Genomic DNA, 22,105 nt, shown 5'->3' with positions numbered 1-22,105 from the left:
AGAAATTTGATGTTATTTCCTTTGGAATATCTCTCACTGATATCACTGAAAACTCCATATTTCTTATGCTAGGAGCGAAAGCTTGACGGATGTGGCAACAGTAACTAAGGGGGGCGGGGCTTAGCAAAGGGTCAATTAAGCCAGTGTCAGTTCTGTGAATTCAGAAGACTTCAAAAGGTGTACAGTTTAATGAGGAAAACAGATGTGAGACTGTTTCTTTTTTCAACAATTTCATCCAGGTATGAAGGTCTGAAAAATTAAATACTGCCCAACCAAGCCTAGCGCTCCATTAACTTGAAAGGAGATAAAATGATTTAATCATGTGGCTCCTCTGGACTCTCAAAATGTTCTCTGACTGAATGGATTAAAACAAATCATTTCGTGGGGGTTGTCACACTCAAAAAAAACGTATCCACTGATTTACAGACATCTCTTAAGTCATGTAAGTCTTTTTGGGCGTCACATGATGGTGTAATTACAGTGTTTGGCCACTACAAAGCCTGGTGTACTTCTGGACATACATTTGATAGACATACATTTATGTGGGTGTGTTTTATGGTGAATATATTAAAATCCCAATATGCTTTATCTACTCTGCAGGCTTTACACTTTACCAATAACGGTGATGTTGTACTGTGGAGCCGCCCTCTGACATGCTGTGGCTGTAGAGCCACTTATGAAAAGGTTAACTGCACATACGGGCACAGCTATATGTTTCACATTACTGTAACTGTTTCTTGGTGATGACCAGGTTGGGAAATGATTAGGTTTATGCCAGTGGAGTATGGAGTGAATGTCTTCTAGTTACCCTTTGAAAGCAAAACATTTCAAAAGGATCAGATGATAATTATGTGGCTCAATGACTGAATCGGTTGAATGTCTTTCTTCAAGTTGCTAAAGGAAACAATTTGATTGGTGGCACATGCACCAATTACCCAGCCCCAAATGAATGAGAGTGCTACAATGCAGGACTGCATGAAATGGAAAAAAAAAAAAAAAAAAAAAAAAATCACATTGTAATTATTTTTAAAGATATTGTGATTGCAATACAAGTGGCAGTCTTAATGGGAATGGTATTTTCAATGGTTAATTCACTGAAAAAAAATACAAAAACGATGAAGATGTTATTTTTGGTGGGGTCCATACTAAACAAGCATGTTCCCTTATGTCTGGAACATGATTTGCAGGCCTGGGCACCACTGTTGCACCACAATGCTCCAGTTATAATGGTATGTTGTGACATATTTTTTACCTTTATCTTAGAATTGCAGCTCCTGTGATTCGTATACTGCACTTGGTCATATTGCGTTTTCAATAATATTTAAATTAATTCTGCAGCCCTGCTATAATAACTTCTGTCTGCATTTGTGTGAATTCACATGGTGAAAGAAAGTAATGTGTCAATACAGGTCTGAGAGTCCAAATTTAAATCTACACAACATTTTTTCTTTGCTGACGTAGAAACTTCTAAAGCTGGAGTAATGTGTCTTCGGGTAAGCGAACGTCAAAGTTCGGACATGTTCGTGTGTGTGTTTCTTGTATGGATTAAGGGTGTAACCTGTGTGTAGCTAGAAGGCAGTTTTGTGGGTTGCAGGCTACAATGTAGAGAAAACAAAGAAATCAGGAAATCAATTTTACCCCGATGACACTGCAACATATGTGAAACATGGGTGCAAGAATATGGATATATCAACATTTATGGGCGGTATAATAGAAAGATGGGAAACAATTTGTGAGCCTCTGTGAGCCTTTGCAATGTACTGTTACCAATAATGGTTCACAAGCATGTTTATGTCTATCTCAGCAGAAGCATGAATCCAGTTTAAGGCATGTAAACTTGGCAAATTTGTTTCCTGTTTTAACAAAACAAAAGGCTGAATATGAAACTGAATGACTTGTTAAGATGTTCTCGAACAACCACCTTAAAAAAAAAGGAAATGACTGATCCACGTCACTCCCCATGAGTCTGATCACATATACAATCCATCACCAGTCAAAGCGCACAATACGTCCTGATACATTGTGATCACATTATAGTGTGGCATGCCCAGCTGCTCCCCCTCTCACACTGCATCTCTCCGACCACATGTCCCATAACTCTACTGACACATTCACAATGTGTCAGCACAGCTTCTATTCTCAGTAGCCACCGTTTCTCCTTGTTTAGACAGGATGTTGACAGTAAGTAAGGTTTAGGAGGACAGGAAGAGAGGAGGTGGGGTACAGGGAGAAACGGAGGGACAGGCGATTAAGAGTTTCCTGTTCCGATAAGGTAAATCATGACAGCTTCCCATTAAACTGGTGGCAGTGCCGCCTGCTCTGTAGCACACACAATCACGTGTGCATTTTCCACACCAGTGTTGTGTCACCAAATCATGCGTAAGTTTGATTCATCCACGCTACAACAAATTAAAAAGACATCAGGCAACCGGCAGAGACTGTCTTCTCCTGTTTCAGTCTTTGTGTTAAACACAGCTTCTGAATCCAGCTACATATTTACTGCGCAGTCATGAGAGTGGAATCAATCCTCTCATCTAATGCAGCAAGATAGCAAATAAGCATATGTTTTCTGCTACCATTTTTTCATTATTAGCCTATACCTTGGGCCATCATAAGTTGATAACGAGCACCCCCAACTCGGGGCTGTTTGGTCTCAGGGGGTCCAAAGCCCCTTTTTCGGTACATATTTCTAGCAAAATCATGTTAATGCAAATATTAGAGCACTACGATGGCATACACGGTCAGAAATTCAGCAAGGAGTATCCTGACACAAAGGGAAAAGTAGCAAAATAAGATTCTGGGGCTTGCTGTCATTCTATTTCAAAATATCACACACAACATCCCCAAAAAATAAACAAAAAAGACAATTTGTCAATTTGATAAACTCTCATCAAAAATGATTATTTTTCATAATTTTGTATATCACTGCCTCACTTGTACATAGCAAACTTCCCAAGTTGATGAGCTTCAATTTGAGCTTAAGCTGACCTTTTATATCGAAAAATACACTTGCTTTGGCCTAAATTTATCACTATACCTCAAATCAGAGAATTCAGATTTTCAGTCACTAACCTTGCAGATAAATTACTTGCCAGCAATGTGAACCTGGAGGTGTTGAGTTCCCCAGAGTTTTATGTTAGAAATGTACAGAATGGGTCCCCAGCATTTAGTAACTGGCAGATGTTAACTTGAATATGTTGGGAAATTAGCGTAATTCGCATATGCTAGACTATATTTCAGCATCTGCTTGGCCGATTTGAACAGTATTGGAGTGGTTTTGGGGGTTACTGATGATGCTGAATCCATTTCTGACATTTTAAAAATTCAAAATGGCTGTTTAAACCAGATGTAGCCACATTTTAACTCCCAGGGGGCTTATTCTGATTAATTTTAAGTGAAGTTTTAGAGGATGCTGAACGACTGGTCAGATAACTTATAAGATAACAGATAACTTGCATTTGTGTATTTAATATTGTTGAGCATAATTTTGAGATTGCAGATTAAGATTTAGGTCAGTAAATACTCTATATCTGCCATGCAATTATTGTTATTTAAATGAGGAACTCATCTAAAAAGGCCATTTTAAAGGTTCTCATCTGTGAAAATAAGTAGTACAGTAAAATTAGTATAACTAAAAAATGCACTAATGACATTTTTACCCGTGTCCAATGAATCTTGGGCTTGTAATGTCCACATAATGCCACTTTTAGATCATATGCATACATCAACCTACAATAAAAGAGTAAAAACACCTCTGAGATCCAGCAGCATTCACTTGGACTGCTGGGTGTAAACAAGCTGGCCAAAGCAGCTCTAAAAGCAATGCTATTGTCATTTTTAAAGACAGTCCTCCAAAGATGAACAGCAAGTGCCCCAAAACGACTTCTGCTTAAGTTTAAGTGACAAAGACTTCTAGTGGTCCTAGTAAGTAGGATGGGAAAAGGAGGAAATAAGGCGATGTTATTTCAGAAGGTAGACAGACAGCTCGGGGCGAATGGAATAGGTCAATAAAATACTGGACTTTAACACTGGAGACAGCTGTTCAGTTCCCATATCAAACTGACAGTCAGTGTCGGGTTATCTTTAAGCATGACCACGATCCTTTCCAGAACCTTAGCCAAGTGTTATTACTGTAACTGTCATGACAGTTACAGTACAGACCTCTATCTTTAGCAAACAAACTAATTCTGTTGTTTATTTGGAGGGCATTGTTATGGTGCTTGGGGTACTTAGGGGTATTAGTAAGGTGTTAGTGTAAATTTATAATGTTACTGTAGTGTTAGAAAGACTTGCCATTGTTGTTTCTAAGGGAAATATCATGAATATTATAAAAAGTCCTGAGCTTGTTCAGGTACAAGAAAAATGAGCAGAGTGGATCTGAATTAAAATATCCTCACATTGCCTCTGTCTTCAGCAACTTTCTGCCGGTGCACATTCCACTAGATACTGCAAAATAAATAATATATCTGCGAGGCTGCTTTTTCCTGGAATTAAAGTGGTGTACCCTGGTTCTTGGGATGTGTCAGTACAATATGTATGTGTGTCTGCCGTGTGCATGTGTGTGCAAGGGACCATTAAAATGTGTCACTGCTTCCTCTAACCCCACAAGACCTCTGTTTGAAGCTCAGCACTGCAATGTGAGTTTCAAACACACAGCCAGAGGCAGCAGTAACAGGGCACAACAGATGTCAAGCAACGGTATGACACAGGCTGTAGGCAGTTACCGGCGTGATTACAGATTTAAGTCCATTTTTGAGTGGATGCGTCACAGATGCATGCGTGCTGCTGTTTCTGTAGTGCACTCATGGGTTTCTATGACATTGTTGACAAATGTTGCCTTAGGTACAATGCACATTCCCCATCTTTATGGTCCCGCTGCAGTTTATCTACTTTACACCAACATTCAAACATCAGTTCATGCATTTTTCATGTTTTTTTTCTCTGGGTTTCTGTTAAAAGATAAGTGGGTATAGGTTGGTGGATGTATGTGTGTATGGATGGATGGGCATCATTTTGTATCATCATCCCTTTTTTCTCCTTCAAGGTCTTCCTCTCTAAATTATCAGTAACCACAGATGTACATATATAAACAAGACAAGAGTAATCTTCGTGCAAAGATTCCTCCTATAGTGCTGGGTTACTGTGAAATTTAAGTATCCTCAAAACAGGGCTGCCCCCTAACAGTCGACCAAACGTTAGCCGACCAGAATGGTCATTAGTCGGCAAGATTTCATTGGTTGCTTAGTCACAGGAAAAAAACAAAAATGAAACTCTATTAGGAGCTGTGTCTTGTCAAAATGAATCAAAACCGATATAACCGGACCATGTGGGAATTTAATTTGAAAGGACAGACACAGGAAGAGGCCACGCTCAGCAGTCAGACAGGAGTCAGGTTAATTTCCAGGGCTGGTACCTGCGATTATTCCACAGGCTAGTTAATAACATGTCGGGCAGGAAATCCAAAGTGTGGGATCATTTTGAGAAGGTGAAGGACGAACCCAAGGTGATATGTAAACTCATCTTCATTGGTCGACCACAAACATGACGTATCCTCTGAAACATGGAAGTAGCTACATGCCCATTAGCCCACAGCGTCATTAACAGGCGGCTCGCTCAGTGTGTGACGTGCACTTGTAGATAAAATATAGGCCTATATTAATGAAGGTTCATTAGTACGGTTTTGTATTTCTCTGTAATGTAGCACAGTGTTAACAATGTTACTGATATTATTCTTTCTCACACCTTCAACTCAAACCATTGTGTTGCCCCGCCCAAAATATATCATTTAAGAATTAAGTTAATATCATAAACATGCGGGCGACTAGTCGACTAATGGCCCTAAATGACCACTGTTGGTCAACTAGGAAAATTCTTAATCGGGACAGCCCTGTCTTAAAGTGCCATCCTCTCTAGGTTCCTTCTCCTAGTTACACAAGGCTGTGTGTGTGCTTGAGGCTGCTCGATTGTGTTTCTAAACCCTTTCATTGACTTGCTGTGCTCTGTATGTCATTTGTGAACCAGCTGCATCTTTGTCTTGTTTTTGGCTCTGGCATATTGTCCGACGAATCACTATGTCTGACTATAATTCATCCCAGCTCACCTCTGTCTTCGTGCCTGCCCTTTATCGACCGTGCGCCTTTAAATTAATGAATGCACTCTGTCTACTGTGTTCCAGTCAATACTGGAGGAAGCCTCATGTCTAACTGGGCTAAATCACATGTTTAAATGCTTTGCTTGTGGCATGGTGGCACATGCATGGACTCCCTCTCGCTCCTCACCTGTCTACCAGTCACCCTGGTTCCCACAACCTCCAGTCACCTGAACAACTGCTCTTGCACAACTGCTCTTAATTTAGTCCTCAATTCTCTTCTATAAATAGAAAACTGTTGGCCCTAGATGTTTACCAGATCATTAATGTTGCTACGTCGCCATTGCAGACGGGCCATTTCTGCCAGCTTCTCTGTGTCAGTAAGCAGCCTTGCCACACCTTCTCAGTAAATTGCCTCGAAAACTTTACCCTGCCTTATCTATGTGTAAAATGAGGCTTTCAGCACCTATGATGGTGCGTAGCTTTATCTGCCCTTCTTTCTCTGTGAGTATTTCAGACATGTCTACTGTCTGCTGTATTTGATTTACTGCAGTCAGCTCTGTCTAAAGAAAAAAACAACTTCGCATACGTTTTAATAAGATTACGATATGAGTTCCTGTGATTTGGGGCACCTGCATGGAGGCGGGTGAGTCTGGGGAGCCTTCTGTGCATTACTGTGTCCTATGTACAGCAGCTCCTTGTGGGCATGTGAAAAAAAGCAGCTAGAAACAATGGCAGTGCATGTCTGTCTCCACCCTCTCCAGGCCAGGAGAAAAAAAGTGACAAGGACTACAATCTATAGGGAAGTGGACGTCAACAGAAAAGAGAAGAATGGTGCGCAAGAGTTCCTCATCTAAACTCCAACTGCAGGCATCAAAACCACATCCTTTGCTTTGTCGACCACTGGATCACCACATTGTCATCTTAAGGAAATACATTCTTTGCCATCCAGCTAATAGACAAAAAGGGCCCAACATTTGCTACTAGTCAAGGCCAAAACAGAGTGCTACAGTTTTTCAAGAGACTACATTGCACTCTTACACGAATCATTTCTAGGCTAAGTCATAAAAAATACTGTGTTATTACATTTTAAATCTGTAGTGCTCTCTTAGAAAACATTGGAATGTGAAAAGAAAATAGTCTGCTGGTAAAAAATGTGAAGAGAGAGAAACATACAGACATAGATTTTCAAGATGAGCCAAACAGACCAAAAATACAAACACATTTTGTGCTCCTGTATAACATCTCTGTGGTGATCCATTGCTTCAATAATCCTGTGCACCGAAATCTGAATCCCTCCAGTCCCCCAAAGTCATCACAAAACACACTGATGTACTGTAGCCCACTAAAATTACCATTAAGGAGACTGGATATGATATACTGCATTAATTGCCTGCAATTGCCCATTGTTGCCCCAAAATATTAGCTCTCTTGGCCACAATGTAACGCACTGTTGAATGTAATGCCTGTGCTGCAGCATCCAAGAATAATGCATTACAAAGAAAACAGCAACAGCCACACTCTGAGAGAAAGGTTCTCAGCTGGAGATGCGCAGGAAATTAGCTTTAATAGAGAAGCCATAATCTGAAACAAGGTTTGTGAGTGCAACCTCGAAAATACCACCAGGGTTTCAATTATCTGCACAGCGGGGATACATTGAGTGCTGTCCTATGAGCCAGCAGGCTGGCAGCTGGATAACCACAGAAGTTAGGCAAATTGAAGCAATTCAAGTAATGGTATGTGGATAAATAACCAAATATCACTATCAGTAACAGCCAGTAATGGGACGCAACAAAGCCACATAGGATCGTCTTTTAAAGACAATATGTATGTAAACAGCACACAGTCCAACAGAGATAGCAACTAAAAGCAAAGTAAAGCAAAAATGAGCAAAGAAGTAGCAGAGAACCAGAGATTTTGTGTTTAAAGACATCCTGCACAACTGCAAGGGTTAAAAATGTACAGCAGTACAAATGGACAAATGACGTATGCTTGATTTAGAACTAGATTTACCGCCTTGTAGTGGCATGCCTTCACGAACAAGTCAAGTTGCAGTTATAGTTTACGTCCATGTCTGCCCAGACTGATCAGTAGCCATGACAACTGACAGTGCTTCACTTATGGATGTTGCTGCAAAGAAACTACATACTCTAAAATAATGATGCTTCAGACACAATTCACATTCATTCACTGACTGTCACCAATTCAGTGTCCAACCAAATGTCTCCCCCTCTGTTCCTGTGTTATGGTGCTGTATAATATCCAGAAAAGTGTTTTTGCAGAACATTATGTCACAGTGAAGCTGACCTTTGACCTTGTGGATGTAAAATGTCATAACTTTTATTTAATTTCTTTTATTTATCCTATTAGACATTAGTGTGGAATTTTGTCATGAATAGCATATGAATTCTTGAGTTATGGCCAAAAAACATGTTTTGTAAGGTGACCTTAACCTTTGACTCAGCCCATCTTTGAGTCAAAGTGGACACTTGTGCCAAATTTGAGACAATTCCCTCAAGGCCTTCTTGAGATATCGCATTCATAAGAATAAGACAGACACTATAGGTCACAGTGACCTTGATCTTTGACCTGATTCTTGAGTTATGGCCAAAAACATGTTTGGTGAGGTTAGCCTGGTTCCAGACCATAGACCCCGCCCACTCAACTGGGTAGGCTTGCATCTCTGGTCTGGCATACTGCAATGAATTTGCGATTTATCTCGTCCAAACGATGGACGGACCAATGAACGCCGGGGGTGGGGGCGGGTCTAGTGATTAGCCAATCAGCGCCACGCTGATGTCAAGCTGTACGCCGGTGGGTAACTGGTGAGGATAGCAACAATGGCGACCGCTACAGATCCTACAGACCACATTAACGATGCTATCAAGTTATTTCACCACTACTCGCGTTAATGGAGGACCAAATTAAGGAAGCTGCTAAACTGGATTTAACGGCGATGCAGCTGGGCGTGCACGACGACGGAGACATTTTAAACGGGCAATGCTCGCTTGTTTTCGGCACCCCCGAGGCATGGATACTAATGACGTCAGATTCTGGGTGAGTCACTGATCTCTACTGATTGGTTAGGGAAAAATCAAATTCCCTCCCCCTTGTAAATCGCCTTCAATGGAGGCAATGTCAGACTGAAGGTTCTGCGAGCTTCAGTCTGACACTCAGGCAATGGTGAGGTCACAGTGACTTTGACTTTTGACCACCAAAGTCTAATCAGCTCAGCCTTGATTCAAAGTGGACGTTTGTGCCAAATTTGAGAAAATTCCCTTAAGGCCTTTTTGAGATATTCATGAGAGTGAGACAGACGCAAGGTCACAGTGATCCTGATCTTTGACCATCAAATTCTAATCAATTCATTGTTGAGTCCAAGTGGACATTTGGGCCAAATTTGAAGAAATTCTCCAAGGCGCTCTAGAGATATTGTGTTCAAGAGAATGTGATGGATGTATGGACAACCCAAAAACATGACGCCGGCGTGGAGGCGTAAAAATGATCACAGAGCTTACAACAGTTGAGTGAAAGTATTATATTGGGCATAGCGTTAGTTCAGGCAGGACACGATGTCAAGCTCAGCTCACATCCCAGCTTCATCAGCTGATCTCAAACAGCCCAATGAACTTATGGAGCAGCTGACTGATGGAAGGGAGTCAGCTGATAGATCACATGATTCCTTTCTATGCAACCAATTGATTAATCTCATTCAGGGCCCCCTATTTAAACTGCTCTGGCCTGCCTACTGTTCAACCTGCCTCCACCCCAGCTCCTCCTTTTCATGCTGTGTCTGACTTATCAATGTCATTTCTGTTTGTCATTGATGCTGCTCTGTTCTGTTCCCAGGGGTCTTTGCTGATGCTCCCTCTGCCTTGGGCTTTCCATGTAGGTGCATGGAAGAGCAGAGAGGTGGGCTCTCTCTGCCTTAGGGTTTCCATGTAGGAGCATGGAAGAGGCTTTCTGCGTAGGCCAGAGGAAAGACAGAGAGGCCCCAGGGACAGAGCCATTCTGCCAAATATAATACTGCAATAAAGTTTTCTTTGACTAACATTCATGACTGAAATAAATTATGATGGGTCCAGACTGATGGATCTGTTGATTTGACAGTTTTCCTCTAATGTCATGGCTCAACAATAAGGATTGCCCGATTGCAAGTAAAACTCAAGGTCGGGCATGTAAACTAACAACTCACTTGCCCGATTAGGCAAGTTGCTAAAAATAGTAAAAGTTAATAACTAATTGATAAAATAAATGTATTTTAAAACATGCTCTTCTGCTCTGATGCAGCTGTCTCTCTGCCTGAAGTCACAGGCACAGCTGTGTAACAATGTCCTGCCCACAGCCCCCATTGATATTATTTTGCGTGACAGACACTTCATATAATAACATAACAATATACTATTTATGGTGTTATGTCATCGTGTCATTTCTGTCTCTACATGGTCACGCGTTAACAATTCTCCTCTGCTCTCTGTATCGCGCACGGCAGAGTTCCGCCACACACACAGGTGAGCACGCTAGAGCGGCTCGGGCCACATTTTCCTGACCAAACCTGACCCCGAGCCCGGTGCAGTTTGTCAGCTGACAAAGTTATTGAAATGGACAGTGTATAGCCTAAATAACCATCCACAGACTGCTGTTACGCACAGACAAACACGCTGCTCGCACAGCAGTGCAGCATGGCACTCATGCTGAGCTTGTGTTGCGTTCAGGCGTTGTCACGTAAATAACAACTTCCAGCACTTAAATAGGTCATAGCACAAAACAGCAGCATGTCAAGTGACTTTTTACTGTTACTATATTCAATACAATTGTATGTTCCTAAATCTTGAGACACCTCATATGTAAGCTAGACAGACATTTCACCTGCTCATTACTGTGCACACATGTACTGTATGTACTCAGTCCTAAAGAGCCCTTCTGGTGCCAGTAGATACATAGAAACATCCCAGCAGGCTGTGCTTTGCAAGCATACAAAAAAGTTTCACGCATGTGAAAATTATTTTTCATGCGTGTGCTTCACCTCCGCTGCTACAACTCCATCCTAGGGGAAACACTGCTGTGTGCGTTTTGTGCAACAGGTGGATGTGGTAGTCTACTGGTAGAGTAGAGAGAGAGCTAAGTAGCGTTGAAGTAGAGTAGAGCAGGGCAGAGAGATGGAAGCAAAATATATTAAACCCGGTGTTAATACAGCAGAACTGGAGAGAGGGGTGAAAAATAAATAGAGGTGGGCATGGCTCGAGGAGGGCGCAAAATTATAGATGGAGAATAAAATTTTTCACTTTAAGCTCTGACACTGTCATTTTTGTGTAGGAATTAAGCTACAATACATGACATACGTTGTTTTGATTAATAAATACAGTGTGAATAAAGATTACATAACATAAAAATAACTGCAGTCTTTGTTAATTGATAGCCGCTTAAATTAAACAATTTTTATAGGGCAAGTAAAAACTGACTTTGGGCAAGTAGATCTCTGACCAACTTGCCCAACCGGGCAAGTGAAAAAAAACCTTAGCGTTGAACCCTGAATGTTCTTTTCCATTATGCAGAGGTAGCACCAGAAGTGATCTTTACTCCTTAAAGGTCCTTAATGAAGATCCATAGCCAATCTGATAAGGAGCAAAAACACTACCACTGACTCAAAGAGGAATCAAGCTGGCTTTTAATGACTTGGGGGGGTGGGCTAATGCACAACCTTTATGAAACGCTGATGGCAAGCGGACACGACCCGTCTTTTAACAGAGCAAAGATGATGTTCGTGTGCCCTCAACTCATTTTCCAAAGCTCATTACTCAGGAACTGATCAAGCAAGCGGCGGAATAATTCAGCTGCTGCTCAGGTGTGGAAAAGGCACTCTCTGTTCTTTAACCAGTAAATGGGTAATTAATTGCAGATGAAAATGCATGGTAATTGATGAGGCAGTGAAAAGCTCTATTCAGTGTAGTCTGAAAATAGATGTCAGAATGAATCGTCCATAGTTCTATGTGAAATTTGTTTAAGTGGGCACTGAAGATAATATACAGTAATTTATCCCTTTGAGGAAATTAGTTGAAGTCTACTAGCTTTCAGATAAACATAAGCATCAAAATACTTATCTGGCAGTGGGATGACACATCCTAAAACTGTCTTGGTATCTGTATACTCTGTACATACAGATGCTTCAGAGAATTATTGACCTGCAAAACAATTAAAGATGCCAAAGCAAAATCATGCTGACTTAGGAAGACAGTGACCTAAAGCAATCAATCACCTTCCCACCACACATGCTTTCCCTCTATCTCTCTGAGTCTCTCCCTGGCTCATCCTTTGACATCTGGCAGATTATTTCAGTGAGCACGCTTCTCTCCATCTGGTGTGTGTGAGCCAGGCCACTGTCTAGCTAAGGTACGAGCTCCTCAGGGAACAACGAAAGAACAGGCTTCTCGTTAGTCAGAGAGCACAGAGTCCCCACTCTGGGGACATAAACAAGATCTTGGGTCTGGGCCTAGATGTGCTGTGGGGCATCTCAGTATGCAGGGACACAAACAAACATATGGGGACCCCCAGAGACTGACCTTACACTGACTGGCTGATGTCACCTTAATCAAAACAAGTGTCTGTCTCTCGTGCTGCAAGAGAGCATAAGCAGCATCCGTGGCATTGTATTATCAGTGCAAACACCACGCAAGAATACAAAGATCATTAAGAGAAAAAAGCCTTGTACATCTGTTTAGTCATTGCCTGCTTAAGTCTCTACCTAATTAGATTGTTTTTAAGATTTAGGCATATTTCATTATTTAAAATTCTTAGCTTGTTTGCTCCAAATTAATTAGACTTTTATTTTCTTCCTGTGGCTACATCATGACTGACATGATTACAAAGGATCTGGGTTTGTGTATATCCTATGTTTACGCTGTGACAGATCCATCCTCTGGCTTCTCTCATCCTATTAAAGAGACTGAAATCTTTTCTGATCAATGGCAGGTTTTTCAAAGCGCACAGCACACTGATATGAAAACACACTTGGGCACACTGTACACAGTGTACTAACTGTTCTGCAGAGACACTTTGAAAAAAATGAATTTCATTTTAACTAAGACACACACTGAGAACACACACAACTTGCCCTCAATCCTTGTAGTCAAACAAATGCTCTGCTATGCAATGCAGTGCAGCAAGCAATAAGCATTAATACGTAAAGTTAAATATAACACTGTAGAGTTACACCTTATTCTAAGAGTCAATAAGGTGACAATATAAATCACATATGCACAGAATACTCAGATAGTTGCTTATTATTTGCACGAAAGTTAAGTTTACAGCAGCTATTCTTTAGTTACATGTTTTTTCTTTAATAGTCTGAATTGAACAGCACCATGAGGAGATCATGACAGCTTCTCCAATTTCTTTTCTCAGCAGTGCTTCAGCGCCATCACCTCCTGAAGAAGCCTGTTGGAAGATTATTGGTGATAAAACTGTTGAGCTTTCTGGTCATGTCCTTGTGACACAAAGCCGTCCACTTCACTAACAGACTCATATTTATCTGAAGGGCACCCTGTGTCCCTCACGCTACAGTGCCATTCAAGGAGATTCTGATTTGTGACAATATGACCAGGTAGGGGTGGGCGATATGGCCCGACAATAATATCCTGATATTTCAAGGTATTTCTGTGTAAACAAGAAATCAGTGATATGACAAAATACTGAAAGCTATTTTACTATTTTTTTTCCACCGATATGCCGATACACAGTTTTGTTTTCCTTAGCTGTTTTGCCCCTGGCGTGCTTCTCACTGCCTGCACGTACCACTCTAGGTTCTTAAAGCAAACTCAAGACCTACCTTTTTAGCCTGGCTTTTAATTTAGCTTTATTTTATTTAATTTTATTTGATTTGATTTTATTATTATTATTTTGTATTTTTTTTCATTTTATTTGTTAAATTGTGTATTTATGATTATTGTGTATCTATTTATTTATTTTTTATTAATCTGTTTTTATTTATCTGGCATATTCTTCAACTTCATTACTGTTAGTTACTTAATTACTGTTACTTCAGTGTCAACTATGATTTTTACAGCAGACATATATCAGTTGTAAATATCGCTATTATAGCTCTGTCTCATAATAATCTGTATCGGCATTGGCTCTGAAAAAACCATATCGGTCGATCCCTACTTACAACTAAATACAGTAGTGGAAAAAAGTTTTCGGACACCCCATGCATTTGTGAAATATTGCATTAAGAATCACTCTTAGGTCTTCAAGTGCAATTTCTTTTAGTACAGTCACAGCCAAAATACTAAATAAATCCTAAAAAAGCCATTAAAAACTTAAAATTGATTGGTTCCATAAAAATACATAAGAAATTTTGAGTATTGGGTCATTTTGGTACCAGTGATGAAGGTCGTTCTTTCTATTAAAAGACACAATTTTTGTTGCCAAGCTTTGTGTCTACATAAAGCCAGCACATTTGAAAGTTCTTCAGACACAAAAATGGCTAAAACAAGGAACCTAATGTAGGAAACACGCCTGAAGATAAAGATTCTCAGCCAGGAAGGGTACAGCTGCCGCCAGATAGCCAGGAAGTGCAGATGCAGTCCTTCAGCAGTTGGATACACTCTGCAGAAATACAGACGAACCAACAGCTTGGAAGACAAACCAAGATCTGGGCGTCCAAGGGTTTCTTCAGCAAGAAATGACCGCATCCTGATCCGCATGTGCAGGCAAAACCGCCGAATGACATCACAGGAGCTTCAGCAGCAGTGGTCAAACCAAACTGGTGTCCAGTGTTCCACCCGCACTGTACATGGCCAACTTTTAGATCATGGCTTAAGGTCCTACAAGGCTATCAAGAAGCCCCTGATCAATGAGAGACAGAGGTTATCCCGGCGTCGTTGGGCCCAGGCACACAAGAACTGGACAGCCAGGAATTGGAAGAAGATTTTGTGGTCAGATGAGTCCAGTTTCCAGCTTTATCTTCCTCCTACTAATGTGAGGGTATGCAGAAGGCCAGGCGAAGCATTATCTCCAGCATGTACAGTACCTACTGTCAAGCATGGTGATCACTGTCTGTGATGGCACATTGAACTCTACCAAGTATTGTACCATTCTCGAAACCCACATGCTCCCTTCTGTGCGTGCACTGTTCCGTCGAGGTAAAAACTGGATGTTTCAACAAGATAATGCCCCTTGCCACACATCCAAGGCCAGTAGAACTTGGCTGCAGGAGCACAGTATCCAGGTCTTACAGTGGCCAGCTCAATCCCCGGACATGAGCCCCATTGAAAATCTGTGGTGGATTATCAAAAGGTCTGTTTCAAAGCATAAACCAAAGAATTTAGAAGAATTAAAAGCAGTAATTCAAGAAGAATGGGACAAGATTATCCCTCAACAGTGTGAAAGGCTCGTGGGGAACATGCCAGCCAGGATTAGAGCTCTACTACGTGCCAGTGGCAGGACTACTAAATATTAATTTGATGATGTGATGGTTTATTTATTTTTTGTTCAGTTTTGAACACATTCTCTGTTATTTGTTGACTTTGATACCGACAATGTTGAGAACTGACATATTGAAACTGTCAAGAATTTAGTTTTGTTAGTTTTTCTTGTAAACAATAAACAAAAAAATATAATTTGTATTTGTTTGTATCTGTCTAATGCAGCCACACCTTTTGAAACACAAAAAAGATTTTCCCACAAATATTTCATGATAATATTTGAGACTGTGTAAAATTTTAAGGGTCTCCGAAAACTTTTTTCCACCACTGTATAGTTGTGTTATAGTTTTATATGTCAGCATAAATGTAGTAGGTTGTCTTCAAATATTCAGTAAAAACTAGTATACGCCATCAAGATAAAAACAGCAATGAAAACACTGATCATAAGCTAAGACCAGATAAATGTGAGTGTGTAATAAAATTAAATACATAATAAAAGAAGGATGGAAACTAGACACACAACAGATTTACTGTAAAAAAAGATATAAATAGTACAACACAATAAAATCAACCACAGAAGTTTTGAAGATAGTACACAACTTCTTGCCCTTGCTTCTCTTTTGAAAATAATCCCAAAATATTGTTATTTTTTTCCACCTGGACCTGTGTGCTCTGCCATTTCTTCTCTACTCTTCCTACTTTAACTTGTGTCTTTCAGTGCTGACCCCTCTAGCATCAGCTTTGGACACCCAGGGCCAGCGTGTCAATTTCTGCTCAATACATGGTATGGTGTCCTTTTGAAATAACTTCTGTTTTCACAGGAAACGTAGGCTTCTGCAACAACTTTAGGTTTAGGCAAAAAAAAAAAAAAAAATACTACTACTACTACTACTTGGTTAGGTTAAGAAAAAAGATCATCACACAAAGTTAACTACTTTAATGTAATTGAAAAAAAAATGTAACACTCATATGGAACACAACAGCGGTCTCCTGGGTCAAAGTCCTGTGTTTGTTTTTACCCATCCACCACAACTCCTTCCCACCCTATGCAGACTTTATCTGACTTGCACCTCACAACTGCAGCAGATTGAGGTTAGGTGAAAGACTTATAAGTCTCATACAGAGGTTGTGTATTGGTTTTAGATGCCAAGGACCACGACCAAGCTGTCGTATTTGACACAGTGGTGATGAGAATGGCTTGTTGCTGACCATCAGACCCGCCCACAGACACAGACCTCCATTTATTTTGACAGGTTGTCATGTTGCGAAGACTACTGCACATTCAGACATATTACATTTTTGTCAAGCATCACATAGGCTAACATCACGACAGGCTTACAACAACATGCCTGAGCAATGCAGATTCCCCTAACCAAAGTAACTCACTCCTGCCTGCGTGCGCACAGCGAGAGGGAAGAGGAACAGATGCTGTGGTGCTGCCAGAGAAACCACTGATTAAGTTTACTTTGAGTAGCAAATCACTTGTGTCATGATCCTGGGTTTTTGTCATGATCCTGGGTTTTTGTTGATATTATGTTATCTTATGGACTTCGTTTTGGAAATTTCTGTTTGTGTTCCCTGTTTCATGTTAATCATTCTGTTTCCTGTTTTATTTTGTAGATTCTCTCCTCATGTGTCATGTCTGGTGTTACTTCCTGTTTTTGTGTATTTTCCCGCCTATTTTCTGTCACACCTGTCTTGTAAGTCCTTCCCTGTTCCCAAAATCTTCCCCTCACACCTGTTCTGTATTGGCCTCGTTTGCTCCATCCTTGTTGTTTGCAATCCCCATTTCCCTCCTTTGGCCCATGTCCACTTCTTCCAGCTCTGCATTTGCGTCCTTCCTGAACGGATACTTGAGAGAAAGGGTCTGAAAAGTCTGGGGCTGTAGCCTTGGACACTCAAGCCTGATGAAACACCTGATGACATCGCTCCCCTTGAAACTAAGAGGCCATTTACACGTACACGGTGATTTTGATAAACGGAGACATCTTCCTTCGTTCGTACCCTTCGTTGACACACAAACGGAGATTTCTCCTCTGAAAACAAGTCTTTCTAAAAACTCCGGCCAGAGTGGAGACTTTGGAAAACTCCGGTTGTGCGTTTGCATGTAAACTGAGATAAACGGAGATAAACGGAGTTATAGGCAGCCGATGTCACAGTATGCACCGGAACTTGCGCCTGTGTCAAAAGTGCGAACTATGTTGCTATGGTGACAATGGATACATGGAAGGCTTGAGCTTCTCGTTACACTGCCACCTACAGGTTTGGCATGCTCTTGTGTATATATACACGGGTAAGTGTAAACGAAGATCTTTTTGAAAACGGAGACGGTGAAATGTCCGTTTATGAAAATAGCCGGCAACGTGTAAACGGCCTCTAACTCACTAACACTGTGGAGCTGGGAGCAATTTCGCTCTCAGCCATGCTTGTTGTTGCTGTGCCGAACGTTATGACATCATCACGTCAATAAGTCAGAACATTGCCATTATCATAATTATTGAAAATGATACTGTAATATCTTAAACAACATAATATGGCACACTCCTATAACCAGGACATCAGAGCATGAAATGATTCATTACTCATCATGAATCCAAGGGAAAATATGAGTCTTTGAGGTGAAGATGTGTTTCATCATGCATCCCATTTTCACAGGAACACACAGCAGGACACTATGTGATTTGCACCAGTCCAGATGAGAGCCCCACTGAAAGACACTGACTACTTTTAAGTGTCATTGGCTGCTGCTGCAATACCAATGATGACTCTGTGATTTGTGTCTCTGTGTGTGCGGGCGTGTACTTGCATGCTGCGAAAAATTAATAGATTACAAGTGTTCATCAGTCAAGTCAGCGGCAGATCAATAGATTAGGTTGCACCCCCATTATTATCATTACAACGACAGATGTGATAGCCTTTAGCTGGCCACAGAGGACAACAGTGTCTTCCATCACCGGCGGAGCGAAACAAAGAAGAGGAGCCAATCAGCCTTAGGACATGGTGTGATGAAGCAGCATCCTGGTAATTATAAACATGAAACTCAGAGAAACAAAGCGGGCCGATCGAGCAAGATAAGGATCAATAGACTTCAGCAGAAGCTGTTCAAGATGGCTCTCTGATTAAAATCACAGATGACTCCAATTTCATTCTCACCCAACCTAAGAACACAACAATGGGCTCAGCTTGACCGCAGTGAAGCATTGTGTCTCAACAAACAACACATCTGACTTAGTGCAATTTAATGGTGGTGACTCTATGAACCACTATGGCAACACACTTATTCCAAGTGCTTTGACTCGCTTTATGTCATCTCATGTCATATCCTAACGCAGGTTAAATGGTGTGTGAAACCTTCATGACATAATAAAACTCAATAAAACACTTCAGTTGGAACATCTGCTGTGGAGGTTCAGAAATGAAACAGAAAAAGAGCAGAAAAGGGACAGGCGCACCAAGTGAAACCCAACTGAACATTCAAGAAATATACCTTATTTGCATCTTTAAATGTCAAAACACACCGCAGCATTACGATTGTGGAGCTGTTTCTGTGTCACAGTGACCTGAGGGCAACTTCAGCCTGCAGATGCTTCCCTCCCTCATCCTTTCTTTCACCTTACTCCTCTCCAAACACAAACAGTGTGTGTGAATGTGCCTTAACAGATAAACCGTTTCAAGAAATGAGCATTATAGAAGGCATGCATCCATTTCTGCATTTAAAAGTAACAACACAAGGGTCCTCCTGATATGTGAGCATGTTGTAGTAAAAATGCAGCAGTGTTTGGAGAAGTAACTGAACAGCTGCAGTGATCAGAGGTAGAAAGCCATCTGAGTATACACACATTAGTTTCAACCACGCACAGAGCATGCAGTCACAATCCAAACACACAAATAGCTGCACAATTTGTCCTTCACTTGCAGTAATGATCATAGGATACTCTCTGCTGCTGCTGCTGGGCACAACCTCTCTTAAATTGCATGATTTCTCTTCAACACAAACATCAGACTCAGAAAGAGACAACAGCAGCTCCACCCGGCGGTGGCTGTCCTGACCGCACTCTGCTTGCAGGAGCTCAATATGTGCTTTGGTGCAAAATGACAATCGCATCACTGAACTTTGCAATACATCAAACCAAGCGTGCTGCAACTGTGTGGCTGTGAGCCGCGCATTTAAGGTGGAAAAGTATGCAATCAGCAGACAGGGCAAGAAGCAAAGCATCAGGAAAATAAAGAAAACTTCACCTACCTCCTCCACGGTGAGAGGCATGCAGATGCGGTACTCCTTCATTAACATAGTCCCAGAACAATGGTGATAGCAACGCACGGGAAGATGTAGCTTGTTGGGCTTCAGTCTTGGGGCGATTCTGCAAGTCAGTTATTTAATTGAACTCATTTGTTGAGTGAAACGAGGCCACTGAGCTCCACAAATTCACTAAATAATTCCCCTACCTCTGCATCAGCAGCACCTCCCGCAACGGTTTCGCTATGGCTACGTGCGTCTCTCCACACCAAGTCCAAAGTACATGGGGTTCTTTTTGTAACTCAAATAACCCTGCTGTGAAATCAGCAGTTGCCAGTTTTATAAACTACTACAACAGCATCAGTCGTGTTTCTAAATAACGTCTGCAGCGTGGAAAGTGAACAATAATCACACCAAACTCCACAACAAGTCGCTTCCAGCACCAACCGCAGTTTCAAGCGTGTTTTTGTGGCCGCTCGCGTCCCGGATCAGAACTGAACCTGGCCCCTGTCTCTTTGGGTATAAACGTTCCTCGGTAGCCGTGGTCAGTTGACAGCAGTTGTAGTAGCGTGTGTCCTGCTCCGTTAAGTTATCCTGACAGCTCCGTCCAGGGATGCGCAGCCGTGTGGAGTAGGTGCGTCAAGTGCGCACGAGAGAGGCAGGACTGCACAGGAAATATGAGGATTTCACTGTAAAAGCGTGACTGTAAAACGATGCAACTACTGATGTACTGTATGGCAGATACAAGTAACAGTTAAGTGTATTATAGCACTTCAGTGGGAGTGTTTTTGAGCATGTTTTCAATATTGGCGTTTCAGATATCAAGTCAATAAGATCTTATTTTTTTTAAACATGATCGGAAGTCCTGCGTGTTTGTCTGCCTCCTTTATCATAACCATGCCCTCTACACGAGCAGCGCAGGCACAGAGCTCCAGGATATTAAGGATTCCCCCAAAAACATGGTGACAACCCACATTAGTGAACTGTTTTTAATCATATGCATTTGCATCTCACCAAACCTTGGCGGAAGTGAGCTGATGCAACATGACAACAATATGCAGCATTGTATAGGCTAACTTTCAAGTTTATTTTTGGTATCATCAGTTACACAGACTCCTTTTATTTGGCTTATGAGAACCACATAAGGTTCATCTTTAATATTATAGAAAACATATCACATAGAACGTCTACAATAATACATAGGCTATAAAGGACCCGTAGGCACTTGGGTTGGGAACTGGAGGGTCCCCGTCCTGACCAAACCGCTGGACAGTTCACCTCCTGGGCACTGCCGAGGTGCCCCTTAGCAAGGCACCGAATCCCCCAACTGTTAGGGCACCTGTTCACAGGCAGCCCCCTGATATCTCTCCAGTTAATGCATGTATGGCCCTGTTTGTGCATGTGTGTATTTGTTTATATGACAACAGAGTGCAAAAATTGAATTTCCCCACGGGATTAATAAAGTATATCTTCTAAAGATGAGGGGCTATACACAGTCGAAGAGTTCAACTGCAAAAACAGGTAAGAGCCATTCCTAAAATTATCAAATCACCAATTTGATTGATGTTCCTTTGAGCGCACAACAGATACAATCTGATTTATGGAAATTTAAGAGCTCTGAGGTACCTCGGCAAAAAGACCAATATCAGTTTGACTGATATTCACTGGATTGCACACACACACACACACACACACACACACACAGAAAGAGAGAGAGAGAGAGAGAGAGAGAGAGAGAGAGATTGAGACTGTCTCAATAGGCCTTGGTTCTGACAATGAATCGTATACAGCAGGTCCTAGTTTTCTATTTTTGCACCTCTTGACCTCACTTCCTCATCTTCCCTTCCCTCAGCACTGATTGGTTCCTTTCACTCTTTGTTCACTCATTAACCTGACTGAGTTCACCTGTTCACCTCTATTTAAACCCTGAACACCATTTCAATCATTCTTTCTTCATGACGTGTGTTTGCTCCCCCCTTTGTTTAACTGCAATTTGAGTTTTTCCTCTGATGATCTCATGATAGTCGACCTCTCCTCCTGAACCTCCTCCTCCTTAACGGCAAGCGTGTAAAACTCCTTTTAGTCCATGGGCCACACAGCCCAATCTGATTTCAAGTGGGCCGCACCAATAAAACCACTGCACGATAACCTATAAATTACAGCAACTCCAAATGTTTCCCTTTCTTTATGTGCAAAGAAGTACAAGTCCAGTCTGAAAATGTTCATCATTTACAAAACAGACAATGAACAGCCTGAGATGTGCTCAGAAAAAAAGAGTAATGTCAACAATATGTCTGTTTTTCCACATTTCATTAGTCTACCATACACATTTTTCCACACATTTTCACACCAAACTAA

At 41.3% G+C, this 22,105-nt stretch overlaps 1 protein-coding gene across 1 annotated transcript in view; it reads right to left on the bottom strand.

Annotated features, from left to right (window-relative positions):
* The window catches only part of LOC117268004 (cytoplasmic phosphatidylinositol transfer protein 1-like), an 87,310-nt gene extending 66,924 nt beyond the window's left edge, over positions 1–20,386 (bottom strand). Inside the window, exons 1-2 of the mRNA XM_033644107.2 lie at positions 19,957–20,386; positions 19,754–19,871 (exon numbers count right to left, since the gene is read on the bottom strand). Coding sequence (XP_033499998.1) covers positions 19,754–19,871; positions 19,957–19,964 — 126 coding nt within the window. The 5' untranslated portion in view covers positions 19,965–20,386. The remainder of the gene's footprint in view (positions 1–19,753; positions 19,872–19,956) is intronic.
* Positions 20,387–22,105: the final 1,719 nt, after the last annotated feature.

Source organism: Epinephelus lanceolatus, chromosome 18 (assembly GCF_041903045.1).
Source record: "Epinephelus lanceolatus isolate andai-2023 chromosome 18, ASM4190304v1, whole genome shotgun sequence".
Classification (NCBI taxonomy): Eukaryota; Metazoa; Chordata; class Actinopteri; order Perciformes; family Serranidae; genus Epinephelus; species Epinephelus lanceolatus.
This window is presented reverse-complemented; position numbering and strand designations above follow the sequence as displayed.